Source organism: Narcine bancroftii, chromosome 2 (assembly GCF_036971445.1).
Source record: "Narcine bancroftii isolate sNarBan1 chromosome 2, sNarBan1.hap1, whole genome shotgun sequence".
NCBI classification, from domain to species: Eukaryota; Metazoa; Chordata; class Chondrichthyes; order Torpediniformes; family Narcinidae; genus Narcine; species Narcine bancroftii.
In genome coordinates, this window is record NC_091470.1 from 159,207,350 (window position 1) to 159,218,366 (window position 11,017).

General features: G+C 41.6%; 1 protein-coding gene across 5 annotated transcripts in view; it reads left to right on the forward strand.

Annotated features, from left to right (window-relative positions):
• The window catches only part of atp13a2 (ATPase cation transporting 13A2), a 96,135-nt gene extending 86,121 nt beyond the window's left edge, over nt 1-10,014 (forward strand). For 4 of the 5 annotated variants that reach the window (XM_069918923.1, XM_069918925.1, XM_069918926.1 and 1 more), the window contains 8 exons: nt 531-644; nt 2,485-2,564; nt 2,845-2,997; nt 3,491-3,587; nt 4,805-5,028; nt 5,990-6,138; nt 7,404-7,576; nt 8,918-10,014. In XM_069918923.1, coding sequence (XP_069775024.1) covers nt 531-644; nt 2,485-2,564; nt 2,845-2,997; nt 3,491-3,587; nt 4,805-5,028; nt 5,990-6,138; nt 7,404-7,576; nt 8,918-9,064 — 1,137 coding nt within the window. In that variant the 3' untranslated portion in view covers nt 9,065-10,014. The remainder of the gene's footprint in view (nt 1-530; nt 645-2,484; nt 2,565-2,844; nt 2,998-3,490; nt 3,588-4,804; nt 5,029-5,989; nt 6,139-7,403; nt 7,577-8,917) is intronic. The other variant, XM_069918924.1, reaches the window with a different exon arrangement.
• Nucleotides 10,015-11,017: the final 1,003 nt, after the last annotated feature.

Genomic DNA, 11,017 nt, shown 5'->3' on the forward strand with positions numbered 1-11,017 from the left:
AGAGGAGCTCAGCAGGTGAAGCAGTGTGAGTAGAAGAAACATCCAGAGCTCCTCTTGCCGATTATATTTCGGTAAATTATCAGATTTCATTAGCTGTGACGTAGATGGAAAATCGTCAGGTTTCTACAGACGAAAAGAATGCTAGGAGATGCCAAGGTGATTCTAAACAAGTAACACAAAATGAAGAGGGAGAACATGTACGGCAGTATATTGGAATATAACGATGGAATGGTAGTAAGAGCCAAATGTTTAGAAAGGTTCAGCAGTTCTGGTGAAAGTTCACTGATGTGAAGCATCATCTCCACCACCCTGCCACAGACATTGCTCGACCTGCAGAGTCTTCCAGCCTTTTCTCTTGGTACTTTGGATCTTTAGCATAGAAAATAAATTCTAACAATTGCATCACCAAGAGCTATTGCTAGGGCTTGAGGAGGAAGCTGTGGGGAAGAGAGGGTAGATTCTGAAAATGGTGATGTGTATGCGTGTCTTGCTTGCAGTTCAGTTTCATCTCATCTTGCACTTTATTCTAGCAGCTCCAGCAACAGCCAGGGAACTACTCTTTGGAACAGTCTTACTATCATTTTGCACTAAATGGAAACAGTTTTGCAGTGATCTACGACTATTTCCCAGATCTGCTGCAAAAGGTGAGATTTATATCATTTATTAACAGTTTTTTAAAAAATTGTGACCCTTGCTTTGTTTTCAAATCTATTGTAAATTCTGCCAGAAATGGATAAAGCTTATTTGTTGAGGGGTATTGTTCTATGGAAAAGGTGTTAGCATGTGATTATGGAGCTCTCCAGCGCATGACGCCCTGTTTTGCGGAAACTGCCAAAATGTTTGGCCTGGAAGTCAGCCTGAAGAAAACGGAGGTCCTCCATCAGCCAGCTCCCCCCTATGACTACCAGCCCCCCCACATCTCCATCGGGTACACAGAACTCAAAACGGTCAACCAGTTTACCTACCTCGGCTGCACCAATTCATCTGATGCAAGGATCGACAAAGAGATAGACAACAGACTCGCCAAGGCAAATGGCGCCTTTGGAAGACTACACAAAAGAGTCTGGAAAAACAACCACCTGAAGAAACACACAAAGATTAGCGTGCACGTAGTCGTTGTCATACCAACGCTCCTGTTCGGCTCCGAATCATGGGTCCTCTACCGGCATCACCTATGGCTCCTAGAATGCTTCCATCAGCGCTGTCTCCGCTCCATCCTCAATATTCATTGGAATGACTTCATCACCAACATCAAAGTACTCGAGCTGGCAGAGTCCGCAAGCATCGAATCCACGCTGCTGAAGACCCAACTGCGCTGGGTGGGTCACGTCTCCAGAATGGAGGACCATCGCCTTCCCAAGATTGTGTTCTACAGTGAGCTCTCCACTGGCCACCGAGACAGAGGTGCACCAAAGAAGAGGTACAAGGACTGCTTAAAGAAATCTCTTGGTGCCTGCCCCATTGACCACTGCCAGTGGGCTGATATCGCCTCCAACTGTGCATCTTGGCGCCTCACAGTTCAGCGGGCAGCAACCTCCTTTGAAGAAGACCGCAGAGCCCACCTCACTGACAAAAGACAAAGGAGGAAAAACCCAACACCCAACCCCAACCAACCAATTTTCCCTTGCAATCGCTGCAACCGTGCCTCCCTGTCCCGGATCGGACTTGTCAGTCACCAACGAGCCTTCAGCAGACGTGGACATACGCCTCCATAAATCTTCGTCCGCGAAGCCATGCCAAAGAAAAGAAAAAAATGGAGTTTTGTAATAATTAGGGTCTTGGTTTAAATGGGGTTAGATGAGTGATGCAAGAACTGTTTGATATTAATAGAAAGTTTTTTGAAATAGAGCAGATACGGTGTCCATGAACTCTGATTCATATTCTATGCACCATTATTAAAATGTCTGCGAAATTCTTGTTGGGAATGGACACCATCTCGTACTGAGGGAAATGAGTGCATACATTAATAGATCTCTGAGTCTTTGAAACATGCAGGAGCAGTACCAACTAGACTTTAGACAGCAAATTAATTAGAGCATCTTTCAATCAGCCTCATTTTCTAATTAAAAGCACAAAATTAAACTCAGCAGGTCCAACAGTACCCTTTATATAGCAAAAATAAAAATACATAACCGACGTTTTGGGTTTGAGCCCTTCATCAAGGTATGGAAGAATGTCGGCAGGTGTCCAAATGGGGGGGAGGGGGGTGCAAAGGCAGGAGGTGATAGGTGGAGAAGGGAGGGAAGGGACAGTAGCGATGAGGGGGGAAGAGGGATGGCTGGGTGACTGGAGGGGGTGGGAGGAGAACTGGAAAGGGGGAGAGGAAAAAAGGTTAGCAGAAAGCAGAGGTCAGTGTTAATGTCATCTGGCTGGTGGGTGCCCAGATGGAAAATCTGTGGGTGGTCTGGGTGGGATAGAATTCTGAACAAAAGGGTGGGGGGGAACCAAAGGCAGGATTTCTAATTTTCTAATTGCCTGTTTCAGATCCTGCTTCGGGGCACTGTTTATGCTCGGATGGCTCCTTCCCAAAAAACGCAACTTGTGGAGAGCTTGCAGAAACTGGAGTAAGTTGACATTTTTATCAATTATACATTGTTAAATAGTGTTGTATTAGTGGCCCGAGGAAGTTGTTTGTGTACTTGTTCTACATGAAATAGTCACTCTAATTTACACTAGTTATTTTGTCAAGGTTGAGATTTCTTGAACAAGACTATTTAAGATGGTTGGATTAAAGTTCTATACCTGTTTTTTCTTTTGAAGTTTGTTGGATTACTGTGGATTACTGTTGGATTACAATGTTCTGTGAACCTGCAAAACTGTGTTTAATGCTCATCCTTTCTTTAGGTACATTGTAGGGATGTGTGGAGATGGAGCAAATGACTGTGGAGCTTTGAAAGCTGCAGATGCAGGAATCTCTCTCTCTGAGTCCGAGGCCTCGGTAGCATCCCCCTTCACCTCAAAAATAGACAACATTGAGTGCATACCGATGATAATTCGGTGAGTTTCTTGAGAGCTTGTTGCGACGGAAGGTCTTTGGGGTGTTAGAATTGTCACCAAATTGCAAAACACTGTGACAGACAAAGACACAAGTTAAGACTAGGTTCCATAATTTATTTATACCATATGGGAAGTTCAACACTATTACACCACCAGTGATCGAGACCAGGGATAAGATCCAGCGCTGTCTGTAAGGAGTTTGTACGTTCTCCTGGTGTCTGCATGGGTTTTCCCTAGGGGCTCAGGTTTATGGCCACTATTCAAAAACGTACCGAGAGTTGTAGGTCAATTGGGCGGCACGGGCTTGTGGGCCAAAAGGGCCTGTTACCATGCTGTATGTCTAAATTTTAAAGTTAAATTTAAACTCTAAAGGAGTTGCATTCTGCTGACCATAACAATGGTCTGCATTCTTTCACTTTAGGTATTCTTCTGTTGATTAACTTTGGTCTTGCTGTTATTAGTATAACATAAAATAATTCTTCATTCCTTGTAGGGAAGGTCGAGCCTCTCTGATCACCTCCTTTGGAGTTTTCAAATATATGGCCATGTACAGCATGATCCAGTTTGTCTCGGTGCTAATATTGTACACAGTAAGTTAACATTTAATGGATGTACATACACATCAGCTATCCTAGACTTAATTTATGTTGTGAGCAGATCGATCTTAGCACAAGTCAGAATTAAGGTACAGGTCAAGTATCCCTTATCCGAAATGCATGGGTCCAGAAGAGTTTCGGATTTTGGAACATCATTTAAAAAATGCACTCATTCACTCAGACTTAAAGAGACATTCATTCACTTTACAATACAAATATTTACATATGCACAAGTTAACTGATGTAGACATATATTGAAAAATCTACACTCTATAATGGACTACTTGCATCTGCTATGTGCCATTCTCCAATTGGGGATTTCTGAACTTATTACCTTAAGGGACCATGGACGAAAAAAGTTTTTGATCATTCGGCTAAGGGGTACAAAATCTGTAGTTGAGACATGAAACAGTTCCCTGGTTCTGTGATTTGATCTTGGCTGTATTATTATGAGAAAATGGAGTGACCATTGGACAGGACTGATCTACTGGAGAAAGTTTCAGAACAGTGTAATTTAGACTCAAGGGAAATAATGCAGCTTTTTCTAAGCCAGGACGAGCTTCAATGTGGAAGACCTACAAATGAGATGGGTGATAGTTTAAGTCCCATTTCCCATCTCCTTTAAAGGTACTAATTCATCATTGTGTTCTGTTCCACATCTAATGAGTGTACCTCTTTGTGTCTAGTGCCCTTAGAATGACCATGCTCCAGGCCTGATCCACCCTTTCTCTGATATCTACCACCCATTTAACAATAAACCAGCAAGACCAGTGATGACCCATTAAGCTCAGTTCATTATAGAGGCCAAGGAATACTGAAAATTCCAGCCTGTGCAATTCTTGTGTTTCTCTGTTTTCCTAACAATATTTTTTAACAAATTTAATTTTAGGCATACAGCACGGAAACAGGACCTTCTGGCCCATGAGCCTGTGCCACCTCATTAACCTAAAACCCCCTGTATGTTTTGAACACTAGGAGGAAACCCATGCAGACACGTGGAAAACATACAAATGCCTTACAGACAACGCAAGATTTGAACCCAGGTCGCTGGCGCTAACCGCTACACTAACCACGCTGCCCTATTTTATATTTTGTGGCTTTTTGCATTCAATTTAATAAATCCTCAAACCTCTCATTACATCCAATCATAAACTTATGTCCATTGGTACAGAGACCCTAATGTTTTAAAATGCTTTTTGATTTCATTGTAGATCAACTCAAACTTGGGAGATTGGCAGTATCTGTACTTTGACCTCGTTATTACCACAACTGTGGCCATACTCATGGGTCGAACAGGTCCAGCAAAACAGCTTGCGGCACAGCGTCCTGTTGGGAGTCTGATCAACATTACCATCTTGGGCAGCCTATTGCTGCAAACTGTGCTAGTTGTACTGATTCAGGTCCTCGCCTACTCAGTCACTACCACTCAGAGTTGGTAAGCTTATCTCCATTATCCTTAATTATACAACTACCCAGCTGTTGCATTAAAAGCGTAATAAAAGAAACCTTCTCTTGATTCTTTCAAGTTCTGTGCCGTCTTACCAAAATATTCTTCAGAGATCAATTAGGGAAAGGTTAGGCATTTTTAGCCCTATCTGTGGAAGACTGTTGTTTTCCGCATTGTCCTCGGCTTTCATCTGAACCCTAAGTAGAAGCAAGTCACCCTCAATCTGAGGGATTGTCTAATACTGGTAATTAATACATAGAAGTGCTAAAAATGTTTGAGAATTGAGACAAATATTTGCCCTGGTTAACAGTTTGCATGTTTTAAGCATTAACATTCTACTTTGTGGTGATAGTAAAGAAACCGAACAAGATCGACGATTTTGACGGAAGAAGGATTTCTCTGTGCTCAAGTGATCTATCTTTCCGTTGCCAGAAATAGAGTGATGTAAAATCTTGTGAGCTTTAATGTCATCTGTCTCAGAGACTGATCATACTTCAGCAACAATACAATTACGATGTTCACTATTTAACTTGTTTACTCATTCTGGAGCAGTGTTTTACAAACTTTTTTCTTTTTATTCACATACCACCTTAAGCAATCTCTTACTAATCACAGAGCATCCCTATATCATAGGTGTTCTGTGATTAGTAAGGGATTAGTTAAGGTGGCATGTGAGTGGAAACAAAATGTTTGGGAACCGCTGTTATAGAGGCAAGGACTTCACAAAACTAAAGTTTGGTGTTTACCACCTTTTGGCTTTCATATCCTACCTGAATTTTGTGTTCCTAAAGTCATTACCACCCAGAACAAAATTTGGGGTTCTAGTGGTTAAAATTGAATTTCAAATAATTCAAATGTTTGTCGATGCTTATTGGTAGAAATCATAGATGCCTGCTGATTGCCTTTCTCTCGTCACTGTAAACAATTTCAGATTTCTTTATATTTGAAGGTTTGTCCCTGCAAGCATCAGTTCCACGAGCAGCAAACTCCCAAACTACGAAAACACTGCTTTATTCTGTGTGTCTGGATTCCAGTACCTCATCCTGGCCACGGTGCTTTCGAAGGGCCAACCCTTCCGCAAACCGCTGTATTCTAATGGTACCTGTTCTTCTACTATACTTGATGGAGATTCGTATATGTATCTCTTTGGCTGTAATCATGAGATTTTGTGTCCTGAGCACTTTTGGGTGTATTTTACAGATTTTGAGCTGCTGATCACGAAAATCATCTTAAAGTTTTGCTATCACGTACCTTTTTTAGATTTAACCTATTTTTGAGTTCCTGTCATTTTTAACATGCTTCAAACATGCAAAACCATGAAGTTAACATTGAAAATTAATTTACTGCATTCCCTGCTGATCTTGGTACGGTCAGCGACAAACATGGTGAAAGGTTTCACCAGGACATTGCGACCTTCGAAATGCAGTGTCACAGCAACTGGAATCCATTAATGCTGGCCGACTATTGTTAGACACTGACACGAAAGGCATCAGATGCTGAGTACAAATAATTTTGTATTCAATATATTTTCCAGAAATTGTTATCTTTCATACACCAGCCCTTGATAAATGGAATTTTTCTGACCTATGATTTGTAAACTGCATGAAGCTCTACTAATGGTGATACCCAGCCACCTGTGGTGTGGTCTCTGTTGGATATGGTCGACCATGGGTTCTGTGCCTCTGGTAATGACTGTGTGGTGGCTTCTTCAGAGCAAAAACCAGGGCAGGGTTGATGTGGAGATTCGTCTGATGCCCATGCAGTAGGACCCCCTCCACCCCCCCCCCCCCCCCCCCCATGCTAGGTCCAAAGGAACGATGAAAGTTGATAGTTTGGTGCCAGCAGAATGGCAGGAGTGGCTGTGCCAGTGCTGGGTACAGCAGTCGGCTGACTTCGGGACTCTGGCTCCGGATTTTTCCTCAGGGTTTACTCCCAAAAACCTTTCCTTTGAACAGGTATAGCCGCAATGCAGTGGAGGTTTGAAATTGGAGTATTCCCTCTCCTAGATAAGTTACCATCCATGCTCAACGAACCCATCTGCCTAGAGCAACTGGTAGTAAGGCGCCATTGCCCATTCTCCTGTCGGTGAGAAGAGCTCTGCCAGGCATAAGAACCATGCCACATGCGAAGGCCGGGAGTTGGACTTGGTTGTCAGAGGCTGTTTGAGTTGCATGCTATGAATAGCATTTCTGCAGCAGTGGGGGCTCGTCCCCGCTACCGCCCTTCAGCTATGACAAACAGTTCTAACTCCCGCTTCTCAGTTGAGCTGATGGATATTTAAATATTGTACACTTGCCATGGATTGTGTTATAGAGTGATGTTTTAAAAGAAATGCTTGACTGAATCTTGGATTTCTCTTTCAGTGCTGTTCCTGGTTGCATTGGTTCTGCTCTATACAATGATGATATTTTTGACAATTTATCCACTTCAATTTGTCCGAAAAATTCTACAGCTGATGTTCATCGACGATATGAAATTTAAATTGTTATTGCTGGTGTTTGCAGCGTTACAATTTTTTATTTCCTTTCTATTTGAGGTAAGAATTATGCTCTCACAATGTTGTGTGTGAAACTGATTCTATGGGTCCCAAGGATATCGAGACTGAACCCAGCTGATTGAACAGTAGTGTTTTATTTACACGTGTAGGGGAGTCTCACAGGGGTAATACATACACTCACTAGATTAATCAATACACTTGAAACCACTCGTGGGTAGAAGGCTTTACAATAAAGCTATCACATATAATGCCCGCCACCCCATTATATCCCGAGCAAGCACAGCTCTTGCCTAACTAAACCAGGGGCACTAGATTCACAATACTACAGCTCCCAACCCTTTGTCTGCACACATCTTACCAATGATCCTCCAGCGTTCCCAACCTGGAGTGGAGCTTGGGTTTGCCCCAGAAGAGAAAGACGAAGATGGCTCGCGTCCGGTGGTCTTTATAGTGTCATCAGCTAGCTGGAGGGTCCATCCCAGGTATTGATAAGCCAATTAAAGGGGCCAATGACCAGGTGTGTGCTGACCTGTGGGCACAGCTTGGCTTTGATGTGACTTCTGATTAGGTTCCAGATCGAGAGGTCACATGCCTCTCTGCAATCCATATTCCCACCAGATTCCAGAGGGGTTACATGACCCTCCACAAACACTTAACATTTTAATCCTCAGTCAGTTAAATTGGAAGATGAGTAATCCCTGTTGAATAACTTTCAGAAGATGGAATTCCCCATACTGCACCATTGTGAGATCAAGTAATTCCTCCACCCTGCTTAACTAACCTCAGCAAGAATTAATAAGTAGCATTGAGTTCAACTTTTTAAACTAATTTTATTATATTTGCCCATTCCCTTTCCCACATCCAGTCATCACTGTTCATTTCAGTATTTTTTTAATCTGATTTGAGATGTGTCAAACCCAACCCATTCCACTCTTAATGAAGATGTAATGTCTTTTTCGTGTGCCTCATTTTTCTTTTGGCTCAAACCAAGTGTAAGTAATTTTTAGGGCATCAGTTGGAATTTAGAGTTTGACAGTATATTGAATCTATGTTAGTTGCATGTCAATAGCTATCTTTTTTTTAGAACCAATTGATATTGTTTGCAAATTAGAAGCAGATAGATGGCATGGTTAATGTAATGCTGTTACAGAACCAATGACCCGTGTTCGGATCCATTGCTGTCTGTAAGGACTTTGTATGTTGTCTCCGTGTCTGCGTGGGTTTCCTCTGGGTGCTCCATTTTCCTCCTACTCTTCAAAATGTACGGGGAATGTAGGCCAATTGGGTGGCATGGCTGAAAGGGCCTGTACGTCTAAATTTTAAAAAGAATGCCAATTATGGATCATAGCATTTAACTGTATCCCCATTTTACTCTTTCAGTTAGCAATCGATAATGGATTTCTTAATGCGTGCAAAAGGCCACTGTGCAAGAAGAAATCATCTAAGAAGCTATATAAAAGACTCGAGAAAGAACTTTGCTACAATTTAGCGTGGCCACGTCTTAATGAAATTATATATGCTGAATGAATGATGCATTATTGAAGCATTCCATGGAAATGAGGAGAAAAAGGCCATTTTATAACCAAAAATTACCTGAAATGCCAAGGATGTTGTGAACGTATGACTTTGTGCATCAGAAAATGCAAGAAGAATATCCAGCTGAATATAAATCTTAGGCACAACCATTCCACCCCCCCCCCCAAAAAAAAACTTGGAACAAAAGTTGAAAAATTAAGTGGACCAGAATTTGCTCTTTGATTTCCTCTTTGTGTGAGAGTGACTGGGTGCAACTCACTTGTGAGGTTTTTGACAAAGAAATCATGTTTTTGAGCAAAATCCTTCTGAGTTCAATCTTTTCTATGTTATTTATTTTTTCACTACATTTTCCAAAGATTTTTAATTGAAGCTGAGAAGAGAAATACAATTTGGGATCAAAATTTGTGGTGTAGTCGAAGGAAGGAAGGAGAGTCGATGGATATTCATACATCCTTCGAAGATCTGGAATGCTACATTGATGAAAGTAAATCTCAATGAACTTTTTGTCAAGCTGGTGTTTCGTCAATTTATCTTTGTTTGAAAGGTTGGAAAGATATTTTATTTCCCCTCCTTTAGGTCGCTGTCTATAGTGGCACTTTGCTAGCACCACGGGTGCTGGTAGCCCATATTGGCTGTTTGGTTGGACCAAGGTGTAACCCTTCACCCAAATTCTTCATTCCTGAATTTTTCATTGAGTTGGAATAATGCTCAAAACCCAACCCCCACCCTTTTAGTCCAATTTGCCAATTATGTCTAACACTAGAGCTTGATCCTGCTTGATAGATTTGACTTCTGATCTATGAAGGTGAATGATGCCTTTTACAAAGTGCAGTGTGATTTTTGCTGAGAGAAGGGGTAAAAAAATTGTTGAATAAGGTTTTACTCTATGTTTATGAATGCTGCATTCTGGTCCAAATAAAACAGGAATGTTATTTATTTTATACCATAATTTGTCAAGGGTTGATCGATCAACTGCAATGTTTCACTTTCAATTGTGTGTGAAAATTCCCTTTCCCAGTTTAACCCAGAAAAGTGCAATATGGTTCATTTTGGTATGTGAAATTTGAAGGCCGAATGTACTGTTAATGGGAGGTCTCTGAGCAGTGTGGACAAACTGAGAGACCTTGGGGTCCGTGGCCATAGAGGACTCAAAGCTGCTGCATAGCATTGTTAAGAAGGCATATGGCGTATTGGCCTTCATTAACCACAAGGTCAAGTTCAAAAGCTGTGAGAATGTTACAGCTACATAAGACTTTGGTTGGACCCACTTAGAATATTTTGTTACAGGAATCATGTGGATGGCACAGAGGAGATTTACAAGGATGCTGCCTGGATTGGTGAGCATACCTTATGAAGATAGCTTGACTGAACTTGGATCTTTTCTCCTTGGAATGACAAGTGAGCAAGACAATGAGAGGCATAGTTTTAAGGTGCTTGGGAGTTGGTACAGAGGGGATGCAAGAGGTAAGTTCTTCCAGAGTTGTGAGTGCATAGAATGCCCTGCTGGCAATGGTAGTGGAGGCAGGTGCAATAGGATCTTTTATGAGACTATTGGAAAGGTACATGGAACAGAAAAATAGTGGATTAGACAGATAAATTCTAGACAGTTGGTAAAGAAGATTATTATGTCAGCCCAATACTGTGTTGTAGATTTGTTACATAAAATTGTTCACGGGTGCAAAACATTGAAATTTTCTACACAGTAGGGAAGATTGCGGTTAGCCACGTTGATCTTTTTTCCCCATTCCCCTCACAATTAGCATCGAGAGTTGATCGTCCTCTGTAGTCATGATCCTATAATCAATACTGTGAACATTCACTGAAAAATGTTTTCATTCTCCATTCCAAATCTTGTATGCCTGTATTAATATGTCCTCTAGCTAGGGCAAAATGGTGCATATGATTTTTCAGGCTTTTGTTTTAGAACAATCCACTCCCTTCATA